General features: G+C 41.4%; 1 protein-coding gene and 1 long non-coding RNA gene across 2 annotated transcripts in view; both read right to left on the reverse strand.

Moving 5' to 3' along the window:
* The window catches only part of LOC115387892 (synapsin-2-like), a 109,679-nt gene that overhangs the window by 33,041 nt on the left and 50,620 nt on the right, over nt 1-26,018 (reverse strand). The window contains exons 2-3 of the mRNA XM_030090791.1: nt 10,157-10,214; nt 6,580-6,671 (exon numbers count right to left, since the gene is read on the reverse strand). Of these exons, the coding sequence (XP_029946651.1) occupies nt 6,580-6,671; nt 10,157-10,214 (150 nt within the window). The remainder of the gene's footprint in view (nt 1-6,579; nt 6,672-10,156; nt 10,215-26,018) is intronic.
* Nucleotides 155-6,308, reverse strand: LOC115387896 (uncharacterized). Its single transcript, XR_003931442.1, has 3 exons — nt 6,297-6,308; nt 4,839-4,840; nt 155-227 (listed from the first exon to the last, which is right to left on the reverse strand). It is a non-coding gene; the product is annotated as an uncharacterized LOC115387896 (long non-coding RNA).

Raw genomic sequence — 26,018 nt, forward strand, 5'->3', positions numbered from 1 at the left:
AACTTCCTGTTTACTGATATTGTAATGTGACATTTAAAGGAACGTGTGCATATATGAATGGAAAGAGGTGTGGACGCTCTCAAAGGTCGACACAGTCACCTTGAGGTGCAATAATTAGCCCTGTGGGAGGAACATTACTGCAGAGTGAAACTGAATTCTTCTGACTTTTGGTGTTTTTAGCAGAACGTGTCAGAAGAGTTAGCACAGGGACAACTGGCTTTTGGCGGCTGAGTGTCCATATTGTGAAGCCGAATTAACCAAGCGTTGGACAGTTCACTCTCTAATAGGGGACGGGAGCTGGGACACAGGTTAGTTTTACTGATTATATGTTTCTGCAATAGAAATAATAATACGATGTTTTGCTTGAAGACAAGTAGCTGGATTTCAGGATTGTTTCAAGCTTGCTGATTGTGTAATCTGTGTGATCCTCAGTGCATAAATTATCTCTCACAAATATGTTAAAGAGAAAAAAAAGTCTCATCACTGGTTATGTAAAAAGTCACATTTACACAATGTACTTACTTTTTTCACACCAAAAACCCCGGATACATCAATATTGAAAAGTTATCATGATCATATTTTACTAGTCTGGCCTAATAAAATCAACTGCAGCTGTATGACAATCCTGATTCTGAGATTTATAAATTATTTTGTGATTTTTTTTAATAAAGACTGTAGAAATAAATACCATAGTTTTTCATGTGTAAGTAATATGAAACTCTTAAAATCATTTTATTCATGTATTCTGTTGCTAATTTATATCAATTAGCCATAGTTACTTTGGAAGAAACAGAAATGTATGGCCATGCGTGCATCATTGAAATGATAAATTTAAACATTACTCTTAACATTTCAGGCGCTCGAGCTTCGTGAGCTGTAGGGAGAAAAGTGTGCGCAGAGCAGCCTCTCTAATTATTTATCCTGCTGGGTAAATTCCTCCCCAGCAGGTGAGTCGAGGCTGTGTGTCACAGCAAGTCAGAGACTTTCAGTCACCACTCACACAGATGAATCTGGGAAGAAATGTTCCCAGCATGCTTTCTTTTCACTATGCTGCTCTTTGAGAGGTGGAGGTCTCCACTGGCGAGTCGCAGAGAAACACAAAGCTCAGAGAAAGGTGCAAAACTACATTCATAGCTGGTTTGTTTGGGTGAAAGGCCGACGGCGATCGGGCACCACTCCTGTTATTTTTCCCGAGTGTGTTGGGCGGGAAAAGTGTGACGACAGACCGAGAGAAAAGAGTTGTAAGAAATGAGACAGTGAGAGAACGGAGAGAAAAGTTTGGCGCAGTGTGACCGCCACCAGCTCTTCATGCCACGGGAATACTAATCAGACACTTCAACAGACTAAAGAAGACTGTGGTGGAGAGGACACAGCAATTAAAGATGACTGTAATCTCTTCATTACCGGCAGGAGAGATGAACGCGACGCTCCACAATGCTCGGCTCAATAATACTGCGATTCAGTGATGCCAGCAATGCAACAAACACTGATCCCAGCTGGAGCTTCTCACTGTGCTTCTGTTGGCCTGCAGCTCCACTGAGAAACTCTGCTCTGAACAGTAACTCAGAAAAATCATCCTCGGCTTTTAAGATGTGGAAAAGATTGTCTGAATTAAGACGGTCAAAGGAGGTGAAGCATCTTTAATGGAGTCTTGAGCGCTCTTTATGTTTGACCTGGATGTCCACGTGAGCATGGCTGAGCATATGGAGGCTCTCTGTTCACCTCACAAAGGAAATCAGCAAGAGATTCGACGTCTCGCAGGAGCTGGCAAACAGAAAGTAGCTGTGGATCCATTCAGCACGCAGCGATGAGCCGCGTCTCTGTGAACGCCGGTGCTCTTTTGAATCACATATGCAGCTACAATGAACCAGTACGGGTAACGCTGTCATGCAGCTGATGACGGTTAGAAGCAGACGGACGACGGTCTCCAAGTTAACCTCTGCAAAATGAGAGTGAACTGATAGGTACTCAATAAAACCATTCAGAAACCGAATCTATAAAATGTGTGACTTAACCAGTGTTGGGCAAGTTGTGATCAGTTATAGTTACTAGTTACTTCTTCAAAAAAGTAACTAATTCTTAGGCAAAGTGAGAAACATATTACTTTATTAAAAGTGTTGAGATATGTCAGCGAAGCTGGATCCCCTCTTAATGGAACTTTAAGATGCACGTCAATTATTTATCATAAAACTGAATGTAGGATTAATGAAACAATGGACACTTGACAGAATAAATTACAAACAGGAAATGCAGCATTCTTTCTAAATGAAATAAATGTTGCCGTGTGATAATATGAGACAAGACACCAATTAAATTTCCTTAATAACTCTAGAGAGCATTTCTACATTTGTAAGAGAATAATAAAACACAATAGATGTATTTCAATAGAGGTCTTTACTTTAAAAGCTGCCTTGGAATGATCGGGGCTCTCTGGCTGTATCTCTGTCACGCCATGCGATGCACTTTGCAACTATATGGTTCCTTCTTTCTGTATGACAAAATTTTGGACTTTCCAAACTGAGGAGTTGCAACAATGTATCAGTTTTAAATGACATTATCATCTAATTTGACCTAGATATGCAAATGAGCAGCCATGCAAATTTGATGATGATGTCATTTAGAACTTTCCTGGCTGAGTTGGCAAAAATTCATTGGTTTTAATGCAGCATTGTTCTTTTTTTTATACAAAACACAATAAAGTACATCACATTTAACTGAATTACGAAGTAGTTTAATGTAGATGTTATTTCACATTGAAGGCAAGCGGAAAGGAAAAACTCTCTTAAAAGAGGAGGAAACCTTCCTTTTTAAAGGAAGAGGGTGGGGACTGTGGGGGGGGCTATGAGAGACAGAGAAAAGAGGGCACAGACTACAAGAGAGCAAGAGACATGGGTTAGCAGTGCTTGGCAAGTTACTTTAAAAAAGTAATTAGCTATAGTTATTAGGTACTTCTTCAAAAAAGTAACTGCATTAGAATATTTTATAAGTAACTAATACTAGGCAAAGTTACTATTGCATTACTTTTAGAATTTTTTTTTTAAAAATGTCATTGAAATTGGATCCCCTCTGAAAGAAAGTTTAATAGGCACGTTCAATTATTTATTACAAAACTGAATATATGATTAATGAAATAAAAGGATACTTGACAGAATAATTTACAAACAGGAAAGACTACATTAATCTAAATTAGTCAAATGTTGCTGAGTGATAGTATGAGACAAGACGCCAAACAAATTTCATTTGTAGCTGTAGACAGTATTCCCACAGAGTTATGATCCGAGCTCATTATGAAGGATTATTCTGTGTTCCTTTGCTCCCCATGTGTACATCAGTTTTCCCCTCCCTGCCTGAGGAGGGCGCTGCTCATTGTCTGTGTGAAGCAGGTGTTGCCCAGGTGCTGCCCACCGACTGGACCAGAGCGGATGTGACAGCCTGCAGAGGAGAGACCAACCCCAGGCCGGCGCTTCGCTTCCTCCCTCCTCCCAACCACACTGTCAGTGATGTGCTCCTCAGTGCCAGCCTATTTGTTTTTCTAATCCTTTTCTCCTCTTGTGGCCTTTTGGTGATCCTTTTGGTTTTGTTGGGAGTTGATAGGAGAATTAATATATGGCTTGTTTCTTATTCAGGCTCTGCTCACTGAGATCAAATTAATTCTTCAATTAAAGGTGTCAATGCAACAACCGTTTCTGCATTTAATGCTGTAAAGCCCTGTGTGACCTTTATCTGCAAAAGGTGCTATAAAGATACATTCTACTTACTTTATTGTTTTATTAGGAATAGAAAAGAAGCTTAAAAAGTGCATGCAGTGTTTAAAACAAAGGAAATTTGGGAAATTCGACGGGCATTTAGCAAAAACAAAACCTGCCATGAACACAGATTCTCCTCAGTCTCAGTCTCAGTCTCCCAGTCTCCCTGCCCGCTCAGCGATGCTGGACTTTCAGTCCCCGGCTGACCCGAAGCTGAGTGGAGCAGCATATGGAGGCGAACCGTGCACACATGAAGCAAAGAGATCAGCAAATGTTTCATGCTGACCAGCCAAAGTCAGCATGAACCCAACTGCTTTGAGGATATCAGAGGAGCAAAATGAGCTACGCATATGCGTCAAATGTTTTACAAACATTTTAGTCTGTTTTATGATTTTAGATTTTATGTCTATGTTGATAAATTTCATACTATTATTATTATTGCTCAGAAAGTACAGCTTAAGCTAGCTTCGTTGTACTTTCTTTTTACCAGAGTCTTTTCTTTTCTACACAGTTGTCTGAACTTGAACATCAGTCCTTGTAAATGTGCATCTATGCAGACAGAATAGACCTGTGTGGAGGATCCTCATCAGCCTGACGACACTCAGCAGTTAACAAATCACTGCTCCGACTCCAAATCGATGGACGGAGGGTGATTTCAGGGACAGGAACAGACAGCTGGGTGTAAATACCTAAAAAGTATGGATTAAACGAGCAGGCAGACTCAAGTCTGTGCTATAAACTCATTTGAGATGAGACTGAAAGTAGCAAAGTAAAACTTTTGAAGCGACTCATCATGAATCACTGTGTGAATGAAAGTTTTCCTGTTTATCTTTTCACTGTTTACGGCCGATTTGTGTGTGAGTGTGTGAGTGTGTGCAGTCCAGCCCCTCGTAAAGCACAATCACCCAGCAGAGGCTCTGATTACGAGTCCGATGCCGCCGACTTCATTTCCTGCCGGTTTCACTTGTGGCCGAGGCGTGGGAGCGAAAGTCTTCAGGCAGGACAAGGGTGTGTGTGTGTTTGTGTGTGTCAGGGCGGTTTGTGGTGCGACTGTGTCTTTCTCTGCTTAACAGTATTTTCATTTGGAGACACGCCTCTGCTTCCTTTAATAACATTCAGTGAACTAAACTCTGATTAACTTTAAGATGCTTCTGACCACGGAGTGATGCATGAATCCAGAGAAGAAAATCAATGCAAAGAGGAGACGCTTTTATGAGTCATTTAAATGTTTTCTGGGCGTTGGGTCAGATTAATGTGCTTTTATTCTGGGTTTGTAGGTCGTTGTAACATAAAAGCAGAAGAATCAATGTGAAGTCAGATGGTGTGATGTGAAAGCGAGTGTGCTTCGTGCTTTTTGAGAGAACTTCATATTCTTTTAGCAAACCTTTTAAAATTTGGTGAAGAAAATCTATTTCTGTGGCAGGCTGAAGATCATTGCATGAAATTGCAAGTAATCTTTACTCAGAATTGTTTCAACATTTTGGTGCAAACAAGGATTTAGCTGTGGAAAAATCCTTGCAGTTTCTAACAAAAGGAAACTTTAGACATTTGTCAGTTATCTGCCTCCTTCTGGAGCTCATTTTATGCCTTTGAATTGTACAAGTAGGATGCTAAAACTTACATAGAACAACAATAATAATAATAATAATAACAATAATAATAATAATAATAATAATAATAATAATAATAATAATAATGATAAAAACAATAATGGAACCTCAAGAGGTTTTGAGAGGAATTCTGTCAGCTGGCTTCTCACAACTTATATTAGTAGATGTTATTTTAACATATCATCTGCGTTGAGCCTATTTTAGGGATTTAAAGTTTTTTTCTGAACATTTTTTGTCGCTCTTCGTCTCCTGTATTGCATTTTACATCGTTTCTCTTGTTTTTAACTCACATTCTGATTTTAATTTAATATTCTGTTGGATAACTTTCTCCACTAATGCATTGAACTTTGTGCTGTAACATTTCCTTTTGTGCTTTTGGACTCAAAATTCAAAGCGAACAAATTACAAACAACCATTAATACTGCAGATAGTTTTCAATTGAATATCTCCTTTGTCAATCCTAGACTTTGCATAGAAGGTCGACAGTGGGCCCTCTGGTGGGCTACATCTATCTCCTGGGCCATATGTATTTATCATTAAGGGACTGATCAGCCTGAATGATTTCGATGTGCCCATGCTCCCGTGTGCCTGCTCTACATTAATGATATTAATGAGTTGTTATCACGCTTCTGCGGAAGTTTACTTATTCAATTGGAGCGGTCGAGATGGAGAAAGAATTCATCTGAAACACAAACCCTCTGAGTCCATCTGGTAGCGCAGCTCATCTTCTGATCCCAGGGTTGGCAGTTTGACTCCCTATGTAATCCTGACCACACATTTAAATGTCCATGATACTACGGTAATAGGAAAGTGGAGTGAAATTCACTCACATGCTCTGCATGACATCCTCTTTCTTTCTCCTCTCACTACTGCTGCTTCAAATAACTGAAAAGGTCCAGCAGGTAATTAATTTCAAAAGCGGGCGCACCGCTGAGCGGACCAGCGGGTTATTTCTGGATCCCACTGGGGATCGTAGAGGAGGTCACCCACTTTCAATGGTCACTATTGGTTCTCATCAGATCTGTAGAGCCTCATTTAAAGTGTGAGCTGAGGGGGCGAGACACTACACCATGATGCACTGGCATCACAAGAAAAACAGCTGGATTGAGAATCGAGCTACTTTATATGCAAGTGATCGACCTAATCATTGATAAACCTTGATTTTAGAAACAACCTTGTATTTGCGAAGGGTGTGTGTGAGCGCACCTCCATGTGTGTCTTACCTGACCACTTTGGTCCCGCCCCGGACGACCTGCATGTCCACATTGCAGGTCCCATTCGAATGTGCCACGAGGTTGACCTCTGAGAACTCAGCCTGCGAGGACAGGACAGCTTCATCACACACTGACCTTACATCTGCACAAACTCTATGTGTGTGTGTGTGTGTGTGTGTGTGTGTATCTCATAATTCTCTGAGTTCAAGGACTTTCAGGCAGGCACTTCTGCAGCATCAGTCAAATCTCTTCCAGAATTACAGCGGCTGTCATGGCGGCCACATTATTCATTTTCATCACTCGAATTAGTGACTCATTCCGGGAGAAAAATAAACACCGAACATTTCTTTCACCTCTACCAAATGTCCTTCCCAAAAGCAGTAAAAGCAATTTAGCTCTGTGCGCACACGTACAAACACACACAGACACACAGCTGTCATTCATTTGCACAAGACGGCACAATGTGTACATAAAATGTATGATTTCTCTTGTAAAACAAGGCACATTGCTCGTGTGTTGAGGCTGGAAACACAGTGAGGGCGTCTGTTTGGCTCAAAGTCGCAGACTTCTGCCCCTGCCGGTGTCTGTTCTGTCTGTGGTGAATCCTGAGGTTGCAAATTAACTGTCAGCATCTATTAACTGGTGTGAAACTCCAGTGAAAAATCAAGGCAGACGCAGCGACAGAAATACTTCAGAGGGATTTGTCTGCAGAGGAGCGAGTCGAAACGCAGCCAATATGTCATTAAGTGTCATCTACTACTCAGATTACCTGTAGGTTCAAGGTTCTGGTATAATTTTCCAGTGTAAGTTAGACTGAATGTGAATGTCCATCACAATAGACAAATGAAGTTATTAGGTTTCCCGAAGAAATCAAAATAACACCAACCATACCAACACAAACAAGCCAAAAAACAACAAAATAACTAAAAATATTATACAGACAGATGATAACAAATCAAATGATATACTTTTAACTTTAATGTAATCAACCGTCTAAAGTGAGAGAAACTTCACTTTGTCAATGACCTGCCTGAACTTTGACCAGCTCATCGTATAGTTAGAAATCACAATCCCAAAATTAGGCTCAGTTTACAGAGCAACACTCCATAGGAACACTCCTTGTTTTAGCATTTGCGTTTTGCATTCACACTGTAACATTTTGCAAACGGTGTTGGTTTCCAAGGAAATACTTTGCCACGAGTAGGCGCTGTTGTTTGTCATTGTAGTGAAACCACACACACGAGTGCAGAGAAGAATACACTGTAAAAAAAAAAATAATGATGAAATTTACCCTAAAACACTTCCCTTAATTTCATTCCACCAGTCTGGAATTAGTAATTCAGTCTTTATATGTGCAAAAATCTGAAGTCTTTCTGCCTCACAAAGCTTCTCTTTGAGTCGGTTTTGTTATTTTCCCTCACAGTCTTTTCTTCCTTTCTGCAGTCGTTTACTGATCTGTTGAGATCAGCCAGAGAAGTCGAGCCTCTTAATTATTTCGTTGATTCAAACCTCGCTTTTATTGCTCACATCTGTGGAATATCAGAATCAGAAGGCGCCCTGAATATCAGGGGGAGGAAATTAATTTCCTCAAAGGGAAACACGAAAACTGCCTTGCAGCAGTCGGAGACTTCAGTTCTGCTAAATAAGAATAAACACTAGCTCTCAGGAAAAAAACTTTTTCAGACATTTTGTTGCATGGGTTCAATTAAGCTCCTGTTTATGTTATGTCCTTGAACTTGAAGGCATATTCCTGAAACACACACGTCCACTCTATTCTCCAGTTTGTATTAAAGGTGCTGTAGGCAGGATTCCGCATCTCCGCCATCTTGCTTAGGTTTACCTAAGCAAGATGGCGATTTGACCCATCTAAGATGGCCATTTGAAACCCAGCACAGCCAATCCTGTCCTGTTTTCTCTGACATCACGCCCTTACGCAAGTTAAGCCCCTCCCACAAGAACGTGCGACGAACGCCCCTCGACCAATCATGGTTAGAGCCTCATGGGCTCTTCTGATTGGTCAAAGATACCTGGAGCTGTCGAGATTCCTTTTCAGCTCAGAACAGAGACAGATGGAAACGCTGCGCCCTCGCGGTAGTGCAGTTATGCTACACTCCTAAAGGATTATCAATGGATACTCTAACATTTAATCCAAGGAAAACACAGAAAAATTAGCATTGACTAGCAAAATCCTGCCTACAGCACCTTTAATTTCCCTTTAAAAAAAAAATACCCAAAACAATCAATCCGCCTGTTTTTTCGCAATTGTGAGCTCTGCTGATCGAGGTTTCCAAAAACATGAATGTTATTCCACACATCATCTAATTTTGTGGATTTTGTAATGATCTCCTGCAGCCCATCAGGGGAAACCAGAGGACCACATGAGGCTCCAGAGCAGGACATATCCCACGACTGCTGTATAATAACTATACTGCCTCAGATCACTGATATATTTTATCCTGCGTCATCTGTTTTAGATCCACAATCGTGCAGACGCCTTGAGTTTTGCTTCGAAGCTTGCAGTAACCTCAGTTACCAGGAAGTTTGAATTAAAATACAGGACCAGTTTTAGCAACATGATACATTTACTCTCCCTTTGATTTGCATCTATCTTTCTCCTGGAGCATAAATCTAAGATGGACTGAGTAATATGAACTGTCGTTGCAGAATGTAATTGGTTTCCAAGATGAAACCTGTTTTATTAAAGGATATTAGATATCAGATCATAAATAGTCTAAAAGTACAAATATAAACAAATCAAAACATGAAGGTTTGCAAGTTTATGTTGCCTTAAAAATCTATGTAGTAAATCTAATAATGTAACACAGGTAAAACGAGGCCAGACATCAGAAATGTTCACTGGCTGATCCTGTGGCTTTAACTCTCAAAAGAAAAGCATTTATCAAGCATTTGATATAAAAATAATAGGATTTCACCAACGTTTGCTACTTGCTATGAGACAAACTGTGTCACTTTGGAGTTAATCCCACAGTTTCACTGTTAATCTGTGATTTACTTGGTTTAATGAGTTGCTTCCAGTCTATACAGGCTATTATTAATTCTTCTTTATCCCTTCTGGGAAATCACACCTTGTTCACAAAAAAATAAAACAAAATTGAGAAGAAAGTGAAACAAATAAATAAGCTGGAATCACTGCAAAACAGGTTTCTGTGAATAAACAATGTTGAATAAAATGAAGTTATCCTGGAGGCTGATATATTAAGCCTGTTAAACTAAGCATTAATATGATAATGTTGATCCAGACTCGGCATCAATTTGTTTAACCTGTTGGCATGCTTATATTTGCTGATTAGGATAACTTCATTATCTTGACATGACGCCCAGCAGCTGAGTCTGATGGAAATCTCATTAGTTCTGCAGATATTTGGACAAAACTGAAAGCACAGAGGAAACAGAGGTGCCGTCTGGAGATCACTGAAGCAAATACACCTGCTGGGAAGCCAGAATATCTGCAGTATGAATGAAACTGAAAAGCGAGGGTCACTTTATAAAACATTCCTATAAATGAATGTGCAGCATCACAGATGAAAAAGAAATCAAATGGAATTTAAAATAAATATGACTGTACCTGCTCCACTTTAATGTCATAGTCACCAAGGACTTTCTTCCCGCGAAACACTTTGGACCTGGAGGAGAGAAGAAGAGAAGAGAGAAATGGAGGGTGAGTTTGCCATTTAGCCTCCTGGTTGTCTGTGCTGCCCTCTACTGGACAGAACACGCGCTCAAACAGGGGACAGAAAATGGATGCCTGTTTGTGTACAAGGGACAAAGTTCCTCAGCTGCACAGCAGATCAGATCCATACTGAGGCTGCGGTTAGTGTCACGGCAGTGGGCGGTAGCATTAATCGGCTGCGAGCGTTAAAACGCCATCTTGCAGTTCCAGTGATGACTGCACCCGATATGAGCAGGGTTTGACATCAACTTCTCAATAAGTTGGGCCGCCACTCGCTCCAGAGCGATGTAGAGACGTCGAGGCAGATTACAAGTAAACACACAGAGGCAGACAGATGGAGATCAGGCAGGGGAAGACGGAGCGGCGCAGAGAAAGAGACGAGCGGAGCGGCGCAGGCTGCCGGCCAAAACACAAACCGGGCAAAAAAGCTCGGGACGTTTCATCATACACGGCGTTGTAAACGCACCGCAGATGGCTTCCTCGGCGTGCATCATCAAACCGTACACTGACGAGCAAGAGCTGGGAGCAGGAAGCAAAGCGTGGAGGCTTGTTTCTCAAGTCCGGCCTGATGGAGAAGCTGCAGCTCATCGTCAAATACTTCATGAGCGCTTCAGCGACTGAAATGTTCTTCATCAGGGGCCTTCAATCCGACTTCATTTGACCATTCATCCATTCATCCCTTATACAGACTGGAGTTGAGGATCCAATCCCACCTGTCTCTGGCTGAGAAGAGGGCTTGAGTCCAGGCATTTGTGTACAGTTTGCATGTTCTCCCTGTGGTAATTCTATGACGTCTGTCTCTCTTTACCTCTGATCGGATAAAAGCACCAGAGAGATGGACAGACGCAGGTAGAAGTACAAACCTCATCACCACAAAGCCAGTCAAAACCAGTTAACCAAAAATGAATAATCTATTACAGTAACAGCAACTTCCCAGTGCTACAATCGAACAAGTTAAACCCCATTTAATCTTCTTCACCAATTCATCCGACATGGAGCCATGGGGAAGCTCGAGTTAGTTCCAGCTGACTATGGATGAAAGCAGCATACGTCCTCAAACAGAGCCCCGGTCCATCACCACAGACACACACACACACACACACACACACATACACAGCCATAATCACACCAGAGTCACCAATTTGACTCCTGCTGTTTAATAATTGAAATCCAATTCAACCTATAATCAGACAGCATGTACACTACCGGTTCATCGCTGTGCTATCAAATTAAAAATGCATGCAGAATTCCTTCTGTATAACCTCACTCAGCATTGTGTGGTGGCAGCTCGGAGACATCTGGCTCGTCATTCTGGTTCATTAGGAGCCGGCCATCTGTGAGAGAAACACTCAGAGGATGTGTCTTAACTTTCCTCGATCGATAACCGCGTCGACAAGATGGGCGACACTCTGATAACTGTGATATATCTTTTAAAAAAAGTGGGGTTGTTTCAGTGCGTCGCCTTTTATTTGTCAGTATAAAGACGTGATTAAACACACAGCAGGGTTATCACACCGACACATTCAGCCAAAATGAATGGCCCTCGCTCAACGGCAACTTCCAGCGGCACTAATTGAGCAAGTTGGTTTACGCGCCACCATCCATCCATCTTCCATACAGATTTATCTAGCTCGGGGCTGCAGGAGGCTGGAACTGATCCCGGCTGACTGCAAGCCAATGCAGGATGCACCCTGGACGAGGCGCCACTACATCAGAGTCACCAATTGAACTCAAACAGAGTTCATTTGAGGGAGAACATGCAAACTCCAAGGCCTGCACTCCAACCAGGGATATAGTCTCATTATACGATACTCAGGTTTACCATTATCCCTCCATACAGCAAGTTAAATCACAAAAATGTGATGGAAACAGTGTTGAGATGATACAGTCAGTCCTCGCTCAGCATATTAGCTGCTGCTCAACACAATGCCTCTAAAAAAAAAAGAATAAAAAGCATGCAATGTTAGGTCAGTATGGTAATGGACAATTATTGTGTCCTATGTAGCCTCTTCGTTTAATTCCCTCAAACAGCATAATGGACCTTTCAAAGAGCCAAAACACGCCGCCTGAAAACATGAATCTGAACAGAGCCGGATGCCAGAGAGCAAGAGACGAACGTCACACCAACCTCAACCTTATTATTTCACTGTGGTGCAGAGAAGAGCGAAGCTACTGATCAGTGGAAGAAGCTGAATACGTACGACTGACACAGGAACACCTGGTTAAGTACACTGTCAGGTTTAAGTGTAGAGCTGAGCCAGTTAATGCACCTCAGGGTAAGTGCGCAATGCAAATGTGAAATACACATTTTGACATTAAATGATGTGTTATAATAAAGGTTTAATGTACCAACTGAAAGCAGATTTTATGAAATGAAATCCTTCCATTCATCTGGACTGTCCCAACAAAACCCACACATGCACAGAGAGAGAACATGCAAACTTGACACAGAAAGGTCTGAGTATAAATTGACAATTACGTAATTAGAATGCAGAAATAACAACAATAAATTGATGTTTTGTGGTGAAATATGTGAAGACTTTAACAGCTGATCACTATTCTTGAGCACAGCTAATTGAGTTTACCAACATTAGTGGATCTAAAGTGGATCTCAATAAACATTTTGGTGTATTTAGGGTTGGTTTCCAAATAAAAGGTCAAATTTTAGAGTAAAGCAATCACATGGTTGTATCTGCTTCCACCTCTGAGTCTGGTTTCTTTCTGTTGAAAAAGAAGTGTTTCTTTTTCCACCATCTCTATCCTCGCTCAATCATTGGGTTTGTCTCTGTAAAAGTGTTTTGAAACGACTGTCTTGTTTTGGGCGCAATACAACTAAAATTGAATTACCGAAATTGTGTTTCTGCTGCTGTCAAATGTGAAAACGAGAAAAATATGGGAGCTCGGAAAATACTGATGTAGTATGCAGTTTATTCATTTATGTCTGCTTTGAAACCTACTGCGGCTGAAAAAGCGGTTTTAAAAGCACTAAATGATGGAGTGTGGCAGCTTTAACAAACATTACAGAAACTGTACGGCAGCATCCAGACAGTTCGCTGCAACTCAGCACTTCTTCCTCAGCGCTGTATTGCCAATGTGGTTCATTCTGAACAGCACCTGCCTGCATCTTTGACGCTTTAATTCACTGTCAGCAGTCTATGAGCGATCGCTTTATCTTAAATGCATATTGTTGGAGTCTGGGAGGAGAGTCTCCAGTGGACTGACCGACTGAAAGCTGAAGTATTTTCCGTGTCGTGTGAGAGTGATGACAATTCCCTCAAAACAACCGCAGCAAGGCCTAATTATCCCACTGCATGGCAGTAAAGTCAAGATGCTCAATTATTTCTAAAGGAGGACTCACATTTTACACCAAAGCCAATATACTCTTTATTTATTATGGAGAAAGTAACGACAGAGCAGAGAGTGCAGACAGAAATCTACGACAAGCAGGACTAACATCCAGCCCACAGGCCTTTCCTCATCCCGCATCCCTCCAGCCTCTTGTTTATTTCACCGTAATGAGCTTTACAGCCTCAAGGAGAGCCAACATTTTAATCCTGCTATGAACAAAACAATAACCACTGACTGGATATTCCTGCAGTTTCCTGTACGTGAGCTTCAGAACCTACTGCTGTCTGGAAAATAGTAATTACAAAATGCTTTCAGTGGGGTTTAATGAGCGGCGTGTTCCCCAGAGAGAAATACCAACATGCTGTTTAGTTACAGCGCAACCAACAAACGCAAAATTTATCATTTAGGCCAAAGACTTTGGAATTAACACACCATTAAGATGCAGTAATAGAGGCCAATATTTCAACGTTATGAATACTGAAACTCCAATATAAAAAGAACGTAGCTGGTACCTAACATCACGTCACCCTCCATCTATGTCAAGGATACTTGAGGTTAACATTTCAGGTGAAGTATTTCTATTCCTTTAAACCAAATTGCCTACATGCTTTGCTACAAAGTGGAAGCAATTTAAGTTAATGGTCTCTGCAGCAGACCAATTCATTTGCCGGGCGCGGTGTGGTTGATATTCAGCTGAGAATGTTGTACGTGAAATCCTAAAGTAAAAATTTGAATAGGAACTCACACTTACATTTATGCAGATGGGTGGGAAAGCAAACTCATTTGCAGTAAAGATCCGAAGTTGATTGTAATGGATGAGATATATTAGCTGCACATGCATATGAAATTGACTCACAGAAGGAATGCACAGTACACATCTACAGACATGACATCTGAAATAAAACTTTCAATTATGGCTGCGGTATAGCAATTTTATTCCACAAAATACTATAATATGGCCATGCAATACATTTTTGTGGACACTAAAGGGTAATTTCTGGCAACAAATTAAAGTTTTGTTTCAGAACTCATGTCTGGCGCTGCACACACACACACCAGTGAGTAATGGGTGATATTCATGGATGTAAACAGTAGAGCAGTGTTTCAGGTATATTGTCATGATAATCTTTAAACCTTGTTTTTTTTTGGTGTTATATAGAACATGAGACATGTCTGCACATGTGTAAGCCGCAAAAAAAAAAAAAAAAAACACAGGTATTGATCCTCAGCATTTCCTCAACAGGTGAAATATTGCTTTATCCACCTCGTATCTACAGTAGATGTATGCCTCATGTTGACCTTTTCCCTTATTCTGCCAGTGAGGACGCCTCACTCTGTGTTTGGATACAGGCTGATGCACAAGTCACAGAAGTTCAATGAGGCAAGTTGTCTAGCGAGAAGGACACCACCGGAATCAACGGAACTGCCCATGGCTGCACACCAGGTTTAATTCTGCTCCACTCTATTGACTCCATTTTTTCAGGGTCACTTGATGGGATCCCACTTTCATTATTGATCCGTGGAGTCCGAGAGTCTGAGATGGCCCGCAGAAATTAAGCCTTTCAAATCAATGCAGTGTAATGATAGAGAGACAGACGCACAACGAGACGGATGACAAAGGGAAAAGTGAGCAGCGTCAATACTGCAAATTAAGACACAGCGAGCATAGCAAAAAAAAAAACAAAAAAAAAAAAAAGGAGTATGGACTTTGGTAATAGCTGGCAAGTTCTACATAATCACCAAGACTGAATGTCAGATTTAACTTTTTCCGACAAAGATACACCAATAAAATCAGTCTTCAGGAGTGATTTATACAGCTGTAGACAATATCCTCCAAGAAAGCTTTTATTCTCACACACACGCACACGCACACACGCACGCACGCACACAGACACGTAAACCTGCTGCAAGGTTGCAATTATCCTTAAAAACCGTGCACAAGCTATGATTTTACATCACTTCATGGCCTCAATCACGTAATTGATGAAAATAGACTCAATAATCGAGTTGTAACGGCTGTGCCCGCTGTACGATACACATCACATTATCTGTCATAAAGAACCTCACTGTCTCGGTTTCGCTCACTTCCTGCCTACTGAGCTATTCTTTTCCCCCTTGACTCTCTCTCTCCTATCATGGCACAGTTTACCCTCTGGTTATATAATTTCTCCCTTCCTTCTCGTTCACTCTGCCTTTAGTGGTTATCTTGAGGCTGTTCAGTGTAAAAGACATTAATGGAATGTGTGCGTGCAGATGAGCCAAGCATGATAAAGTCGCAGCTTTTTTAATGGGCTTGCTGAGACAGGAGCGATCGTGCGGGACTCATCGTGCAGAGATTGGCTTGAAACAGAAGAGAAATCACACATCAGTCTCTGGAAACTTCACACTGAAAAAAATCATCCACCTACAGGGAAAAAAAAGTCATTTGAGGAACTAAAGACAAGCTTTCGCATTGAATCCAAAATCCCTCCATAAAATTGCAGTTGCTATATGATCCGTTCTGTTGGTTTTCGAGGAGGCTGCACACTTTTATGTGTAAAATAACCGTCGCCTCTCCCTGGCCACCTCATCCCTCCATCCTCCAGTGGAGAGGAGATGTTTGAAACAAGACTGACTGTCGGGGTGGAGGGGTAGAAAATGTGTCAGCGCAGTCGTGCCTGTTCAAGGGTGGCAGGAGAAAGTCACACAGAGGCAACATGGGCGTGAAGATGAAAGTCCAATCTGAGGAAGAGCTCTGAGGCTGGTGATCTGTGCAAACTGCCGACCTGGAGCTCGTTTTCAGTCTCTATGGAAACTTTCTCTCTGTGGGCTAAAAGATGAAGGCTTGTTTTGTTTTTTCCTTCGGCCATCTGATAAAGTATAGAAAGCTGTTGCTGCTTTGCTTTCATGGATACAGGCCATATCCCCCACTGAAAATATATTACAACAGATGTTTCACTGCTAATAAATGGAAAACACCTGCTAAACCCAGTGGGTAGGGAACGGGTGATAATTTAATCCAAAATATTGAGGGAAACAACATCAAGTCCAAGCAATGCTCGAGTAATTCAAATTAAGCATGGTTAACATCTCTGGATGAAAAAAAAAAAAAACAACAACAAAACATTTTATGTCAGTGAACGTTGAAATAAAAAAATATACAAATGTGATTTTTTTCTTATACCAAACAATTTTCTATATCACATTATCTACTTGGTGTAAATCTAAGCTGCCTGTGGGTGAAGGCACAACACACACTTACCATGGCGCCCAGTGAGGAAAGACCCTTCACCACTCACAACAATGTAGGACCTATACCAGGGCTGCGAAACATAAAGTCCATGGGCCAAAACTGGCCCATAAGAGGCTTCACTACAGGTCGCCAAACCACCGCGCAAATGGTCAAAATTTCAAGGAAAACAGATTTTTCTCTTATCTTAAAAGCAAATAGACAGCACACAACACTGGGACCTCAGCTGAGACATCCATGATGCTGCTATGAAAGATACCTCGATGCTGGCACACCAGCCTCAAAGCCATGCTGTCAAGTGGAGTTAATAAACATCAGCATAACGCACACCGGCTCTAGTAGGATGTTTTCCCTACATTTTGCACCAGAAAGTTTAATAAAAATTTGCTTTATGTTAAGACTGTAGCCATTTCCAGAGTAACTGTTTGGTTTTGGTGAAACTACAGACATTTTTCATGATGTACAGTCAAAAAGAAAAACTTTATGACACTATTTTACCAGTCTGGCCCACTCAAGATAAAACTGGGCTGCATGTGGCCCCCGAGCTAAAACGAGTTTGACACCTCAAGCATTAATCAATCATGTTGTCATGTGACAGAAGTGGACCAGCTTCAAATCTGAGAAGTCAGTGGAACCACAGGAAACCACTCAACAGACTTATTTTAGACACAGAATTCTCAGAGAGACATTCATTCACTCTCCTTTGCTTTTCCTCCCCAAGCAAGACAACACCGTTCAGTCTAACATTAATCCTTCATTCCTTGAATAATTCAATGAGCTTCTATCAACGTTATCTGTGAGAAAATTAGCCAGGAGACACAAAAAAGTTGTAATTGACTGCTCTGGCCGCGAGAGCACAGAATGCCAAGCTAGGAATCATCCGTATTGGCTGCGTGTTGCGTCTGGCCAGAGGTAAAGGTGTTTCTTGAATTATTCAGCTGCAGCCGGAGCGGCTGTGGCGCCGCCTCCTGCTCTTATCTCTGCTGTCGGTGCCCTGCAGGAATGCAGGTGTACCAGACACCGCACCTCTCACACATGGTAATGGATGTTAACAGTAACTGCTAGTGGTGGTTTGTGTTGTACACATAAAGGAGGTCATGTAGTGATGAATCCAACATCATTCTTTCATTGAGAGCGCTCAATTTTATTACACTGTTTACCAAAACTGCATTTACAGCTTACAGATGAATAAAAACAGTGTAAGGCATCCAGGAAAAAAACACAAGCTGGGATGAAAAACAGTATTTGCAACTCACAGGAATTCTGACGGTAGTGTTGCAGGGAGATGTGCTATAGCTACAGCAAGATTTAGATTTACTGATGCCACCACTGGTATTTTATGAACACGCATATATAACAGAGAAACTGTAGTTGCTAGTGTGTTTGTATTTATCAGTATTGCTTTGTTCTATACGCTGATATGTATTGCTTAGAAATAGCAGAAGTCAGTGCAGCGTCTGTGCATTTTAATGCATTATTCTATACTTATTCAGGGGCGTAAGAGTCATATGTCGAACCGTTATTAGTTTTGGAAGTAGTGGCTTTACTGTGCTATATACTATAACAACAGCAGACTTCTGGTTTGCTTCGGTCTCGCAATAGCGCTGAAGGAAATAAAACAAAGTAAATAGTCTTTTCTTCATTTGCAAACTCTATTGGTTTTTCATTCCCACTAATGCTCTGTTTACCTCGCTTCCTGTCTTACGGGGAGCATCCTGCTCCGTGAGGGTTGGTGTCAGTGTTTACGAAGAAGGGTTAAGTGAGCAAACAGGATGAGTCGAGGGGATGGATGGAGGAATGTGATTAACTCCGGCTGCAAAATGAACAGTACCGATCCTCTCTGGACCTGCTGCACCTCACACACACTGCAACCAGGATCGCACGCCACGCCACACCTCACACATGTGGAATATATAAACTCTCAGCCACGAAAAGTTGTCTGGCATTTGTACAACCTACATGTTCTGCTGCTCATCCAACAAATGCATGCCCTTTACAGATGTGGTATCACTAAAATGGGAAACAAACTGGATTTACAATGGAATAATAACATGCAGCATATTGCCAAGAGGCATCTTCACTACAGAGAAAAAAAATCTACCAAAAACTTTCGTTCCTTTCCTTTTGCATGTGGTTTTTTAAAACTAAACCACTGTATGAGTTTATGAGCACGTAACTTTTGCAGTCATAAAGGAAGAAGGATTCAAATTATGTCAGTGATGCTTTAAATTGGAAATAATTTCAATGTATATTCAGGAATCAGCAGTAAATGTATTGGGAAATGCAACAAGTTAATGAAGTCTTCTGCAGGGGAACACGTCGAAAACTAATCAAAACTTTTTTAAATGCAATTCATCGGTTCAGGTGTTAATAACTGGATTTTCAACTGGAGTCAACGAAGACCTTTTCCAGGAGATAATTGGCAAAACCCCATTGAAATGATCATGCATATTTAAAGATGGGTGAGAAATTCTCTTCAAAAGACCAATGCAGTTTTAAAAGCAATGGAAAGGTGATTTCTTGCGGTCTGAACTTTAAAACACTTTAGGGATTCAGTCTGTAATTTAGCTGTGAAAAAGAAGCAGTTTCCTGGTGCCATCTCCGTTCGTGAAACTTCTCAGTATTTTTATCGTCTTGTGGTGTTCTTTTTGCCATCATGTCCAAGAAATCCAGGAAAATATTTGGACGTGACGCTTTTCGTGCAGCAGGGTCTGTTCTTTACAAAACATAATTTAAAACAGAAATCTGTACAATACAACAATTGGCCGTGTTTCTTTTTTCTTTTAATTTGTGGCATTTGGCAACATCTTTGCCGGATCTGTTAGAGAGAAATGGTCTTTGAACACACGCACTGCATTTCTTTTTATTAATAATCGGACTGCTGACAAGGCAGCGGGATGAATGCGGAGGTACACACAAGTTTCCTGTGTTCTCAGATTCTGCTTCTAACCTAAAAAAAGAGAGCATTTTCATCTGTAAGAGGTGTAAAATGTGTGAGGAGTCAATGCTCGGGCCAATTGTCTTGCAGAACACGTGTTGGAAACCAGGCTGAAGGCAGAGAGACTCTATAACAAGAACAAGCAACAAGGAGGCTGAACTGAAGGTCAGTTAGAGCTTCACCAGGGAGGATGCTGGCAGTACAAAGAAATATGATATAAGGGAGTGCGTCGTGAAAGCAATGGCTTAGTCTGACTTCATAAACACCACCTATAAGTTCCCTGTTGAAAAAGAGATTGTGAGGCAGTATCCAGTCATCCAACCATCCATAGGTCTTTTTATCATGAGTAGGAAGGAAAGAAGACACTCTGGACAGATCATCAGTGAAGCACAACTCAAGGTTGTTGGCTCTGCCCACTTCTAATGCATTTTACTGTGTAGTTCTGTCTCTTATTACCGTATTTTCGATACTATACTCAGGGTGCGAACTATGGGGGGGCCAGGGGGGTCTCAGCCCCCCTTGATGAGACATGAGCCCCCCTGAAAACATGATTTGTGAAATTTTGGGAGGGCCCTAAATATTGGAAAAATGCTGTTTCCCCCATGTATTTCCTTTAATTTATTATTATTGATTTTGTATGATCATAATCATGGATTATATGCAGAATTAGGCCAATTTTAATGGATGATTTGCGCATCACTACTTCACTTTAATAAAGATGCCGACCTGCATGCAGTACTTGTCCTCACCATTGAAGCGTGGGGGCGCTATGCCTTAAGCGTCACTTAAAGCAGACATATTCCCTCCGAGGCACGCGCATCCCCCCAATAAGTGAGCCCCCCCCCCCCGACAGCCGCGGTATCGTTCGCACACTGACCATACTCACACTTTTTTGGTTGTGTGGCCAGGAGGGTGATAGTAAGAAGCATTTCTTAGTAGTGTAGCTACGGCTTTTTCATGGTTTACATTTTGTTTCTTGTGTTATTTTGAGATCTTGACTCTGCGTCTCGTTTCAGGCTCGTTAACCTTGGTACGGAAAAATAAAAGCATTTTAATGCTCATTTATGTAAATACATCCTTACTGAACAATGTTTTCTTGATTGTCCTTATACTTCTATACATCTTTATTTGCATGGACGTTACAACCTCTGAGTCGATAGTCTTTGGGAACCACTTCCATGGCAACAGGCTGATAAAACCAGTGTTCATAAGAACAAACACGGTGACAGTTGAAGGGACTATAATGAAGTACTGCTCCACAATAAAAGTGACAGGCAGGTGAGGCCATCGTGTTTGGGAGACGGATTTCTGCTTTCTGGTATTAGCAGTGAGGGAGGTTGAAGACGCCTGGCATTTTTAATACTCGGCAGAGCGGCACCCCACCTCAGGCGTGACGAGTCACACAGCGTTCCTGTGAGTCGGGCTCAGCCTCTCGCTGTCACAAAACACCAAAACTTTCACCGGCTCTTCCGGAGGGGACGTCCAGCTATTTCAGTCTCACTGAGAGATGGAAATCTGGGCTGACCTGTCAATTTCCTCTCATTTAGACATGCCTGATAAAGCCTCTAATTGTGGATGAGCAGAGTGTTTTAATCAGAAGGCCAAACCACCTCAGTTTGCTTCTCTAAATGTGAGTCTCTCCAAAATGAAAACTCATTTCAGACACTTTCATCCACAATCTTGTTCTCTCATTCATAAGTTAGGGCCAGAGGTGACGGTGGGAATGGAAACTAAACAGTAAACAGAGAGCTTTTCTTTAAAGGTCAGCTCCCTCTTCACAGTCTGGTACAGCAGCCACGCGATACTGCAGCCACCTGTTCACATCCCCGATGATCCGTCTCCCATCAGGAGTGAGTGAAAAGTTGAGACACTCAGAGTCCTGCTTACCTAACAAAGAGAAGGCATCTTCTCCCATTAGAGAATTACGAACTCAGACTCTGTGGTGCTGATCTGTACATGGTTTTGATATGATCCAACACCTGCTGCAAGCAATGTTTTACTGCCGAAAGGATAACATCATCTGCAAAAAGTGAATATGCCACTCTTCAGCCCTATCCATGAGAGGCCTTCATGTTCCATGGATATTACAAACAGAAGAGGAGAGAAAGTGTAACCTCGAGGGAATAGAACAACAACAACAACAACAAAATCTGATTGAATGCAGTTTATATGGACAAAGGTGTAAATACATGGACCAGACAGTCTGCAGAATTCCATTTACATATTCAGAGTCTGGCAAAAGAGAACATTATAATCAAGTGACATCAACTCTGTGCTTTCTGTGCATCATCTACCAATAAGTGTCAGAAATGTGTCTGTGTGTATCAGAGGACTCTGCGGTTTGTCTGCCTGGTTTTATCACATCACTGTGATGAATGATGACCCACGAGGCAGCCGGCGCACAGGCAGACTTTGAAGTTTGGCTTTGTGTGGAAGGTGAGGATTGTTTTGTGTGTGTGTGTGTGTGTGTGTGTGTGTGTGTGTGTTGTAGCACCCACTGACAGAGCATCTGCGTTAATGAGGAAGACCCATCAAGGCGACATTGTGAAGCCTTCAGCGGAGTTGATTGTTCTTCTTGAGGCTTCAGCGAATGCCACCTGCACACACTGAGTGATGGATGCTGCTCCGCTCTGCATGTGCGTGAGCTTTGTGTTTGAGTGTTTTTAAGTGTTTGCAAATTGTTCTTTGTGTCCTTGGGATCTAGCCGGAGATGCAGTAATCCTTTCACTTGTGTCCCTGAAATTTGAAAGCTTTGTTTTTTTCCTTCTTGTTGCAGCTTTGATCCGTTTTTCCATCTTTTGCTCCACCTGTGAGTTTGATCCGCCAGGTTCCCTGTGGTGTCTCTCTGTGTAGCTTTTTCATCTTTGACACTTCTGATTTAACAACAGGGACCTACAGTATATTTAGCAGATGAAACATGGACAGAATTTGTGTTAAACCCTCATCAGAGTGACCGCAGTTGGTAACTAACAGTTACTGTATTCTGTTACTATAAGTAACGATTTGAATATTGAAATAGGTATGTAGAATTTAAAGAATTACTGATATTGTTCAGTTTCACTTCGTAAAAATTTAAAATAATACACTGCACAGAAAGGCAGTGACTATCTTTCTTCAATCACACATGAAAAAAATGACATTAACAATAGGTCACTTTTCTGCAATCACTATAAGAACTGTTAAATTATCTACATAAGGAATTTTCAAACTGTCAGTTTTTCATATATAGACAGGCAACTGAAGTAATACACTCCAAAAGATTTATCTTAAGATGTGAGATGACACACTTTAAAATTAATCAAAAGTTACAAAAACTGAAAGAAAACATTGGAAGATCAAATAATATTCTTATTCCTGGAAGCAAGCCTGCAGATTTTAGACATGCAGTACATTCCAGACTGTAGAATTTTAGTCTAGATTTGTGACGGATTTTTTTGTCAATACAAAGAGTTGGATTTAAACCCTGATCACATAACTCTAAAGGACTGACAGACTGCAAGATGAATCAGCGCCGTCAGTCTGTCATGGCTGTCAGACATTAATAATATGTAAATGAACAGGAGAATCCATACTGTGCTAAACAGAGTGCTCACTCCATGGAGGAATGGTAATAAGGTTAAACAAACAAATATAAATTTTCCCGAGATACTTATGGTAATGAAAAGCATTGACGGCTTGATGTGTCGTATCGGCGCTTTCTTGCGTGTGACGTCTGCTGCAGTTCGGATGTTTTGGCGTCTTGACAACGCGTGACCCGCGCAGATAATTATCCTCTGCTGTTTCTTCTCAAACTGATTGCAGTGGCAATGGCTTTTCACTTTACTAATTAGCATAGTGACAAAGCCAAACAATTACTGGCAAATGTGCTGCATGATTGGTTCTCTGGGCAAAAGAAAAACGTGCCTCCTAATTACTGCAAATTATTGGCTGAGGCAGAAAAGTCCTCATAACTGTGGTGAAACACAGTGATTGAGATGGATTTAAATCCATCCTGCAGTTAAAAACACCCAAAGAAAAGAAGAAAAAAACCCAGAATAGGATCTGTCATCAACTTGAGTTTATTGAAACGGAGACATATTGCCCATTAGGACACAGAGTTTGGGACTGAAGTGGTTAATATAGCTAGACATGTGAAGGTTGATAAAAAGTGAGTAGAGTGCTGGATTGCAGTCTGTGTTGACGTTATGTAACAGCGAGCAGGTGGTGGCTACTACTGACTGTTGTGTGCTTGTCTGTGCATGAAGCACCAAGAGACGGTGAGTTTCTGCTGGCTGTGGTTCAAATTTAATGAATGAAGTTACCCAAACCTGAGCCTGAGCCTTGGTCCAGTCATCCATATTTAATGACAATCCTTCCAAAGTTGCAGAAATATTTCAGGAAGCTTCTGAACTTATTCAATCCAAACTGTCAAAACAGTCCGGTCCAGTTTCGTGTTTTGTGTTTTTTTGTTTTGATGTTTTCGAGGGTATTTCATTCCCAGTGTCTGACATCCAGCTTGTTCATTTTTTTTCCTCGAGGCGTTTGCGATGCCTCATCATGTTTCTGTGACCTTACTTCCTTTTGTCTGAGCACTTTTCCGTTTGGTAGCACCTCCGTGTTCTTGTCCCTGACTGTGCTTTCTGTGTGGATAAGCTGTGTGCTGTTTCACTCTCCTTGGATGCAGAAATCGTTATTCCCTCCATCCCCTCTGATCTTATGGATTCATTTTTGCCTTCATTAAAAATGCTAAGAACGATCAGGGTACGGTTCTCATCACGATTGAAAATAAGCTGTAAAATATGAAGAATTTCCAGCAGCAGTACATCTGGTAATGAGAAAACTTTTCAGCGTTGCTTGTTTTCTCAGGAACAGGAAGGCTTTTTCCGTTTCCTCAGTGAAATGAACTGAAAATCAGTTTTGTGCACTGAGGCACAATTTTGTGTGCAGAACCAACAGGTGTCATGCAGATAACGATGCAAACTCACCCCGATACAGAACATAATGATGTGAAACTTGGGACAGTCCTGTTCCTTTGCCCCGAGCAGGCCTGAAACTGACTGGGAATATGAATTTAATCAAGTTTTATATTAACTTGACAAATTATATTAAGTACCAATGTATTCAGCTCAACAAAATACACTCACAGGCACAGAACCATTATTTTAAAATCTATCACTTAAGAGGGAGGTCGAGATGGTTGTCAGAGCCATGAAGCAGTGTAATCATTACTTTGCTCGGTGTTGATATTTCTGACTATCGGAGTCTAATTCATGCCTGACAACTGAACTGCGAATGGAATCAGGTACGTTGCCTCTTTTAATATTTTTATTTAACTTCTGCAGTAATTAACTTCTTCAGCCGAGTCACTCTAAATTTGACCAAAACTCAACGGAATGCAAGGCTCTTAGTTTCACATTGAGCTTCAGTAAGAATTAAGATTCGATACGAGCGTTGATGGAGCTGTAAGTCTGTAATAAATCTTGATACAACTTAAATTCTACCTTTCATCCGTTTCGCCCCAAAACTAAGACAAAACCCCCCTTGCTCTGGGCTTTAAAGATAAGGAGAGCCGGCCTCTCACTTTTAAAGACTGGATTTTCCACTCTTGCTCAATGTTTTATTTATCGACTGGAGGCAGAGACAGATGCACAGCTGTGAAGGCAGCAGTTTAAATTTAGGGATTTTCCAGTGGAGTCGGGTCCTGTTGTGACGGAGCGCTGCTGGATGGTCAAAGATCAAATTAAGTGAATCAGGTGAAGCATCTCCCACGGCGTTCACACTGTTGCACGTCTTGATAACTCTATTGGGAGGTCTGTTTGATCCCACTGCAGCAAGGAGATACATCAGGGGAGCTTCAGCACACAATCTCCAAACAGAAAATTGTTGCATCAGACATATGAAATGATCTGAGCACTCCAGAAACAACGACTACTGACTCATCTGACGGCGAGGTGAAGCTGAGGTGAGTGATCCTCCCGGCTTAATGTTAGTCTGAGACAGAGTGTCTGTCTTTGGCAAGATGGAGAGGATAAATCATCCCAGACAACTGCGCTGCAACTCCTCTCAAATGAGCCTTTACAGGCTCTTCAGCCTAATGTCCATCTGTCCGCTCATACTGCCTATTTTCCTGTACAGGCGCCAGACCAGTCACGTCATAAAAACACACACACAAAAAAAAATAACAACACAATTTCAAGGTTGAGAGGGGCTGTGAAAAAGTCAGGTAGAAAATTGTTCCAGTGAATCAGCACTCCAGAGTCTTG

This window comes from Salarias fasciatus, chromosome 5, assembly GCF_902148845.1.
Source record: "Salarias fasciatus chromosome 5, fSalaFa1.1, whole genome shotgun sequence".
NCBI lineage: Eukaryota > Metazoa > Chordata > Actinopteri > Blenniiformes > Blenniidae > Salarias > Salarias fasciatus.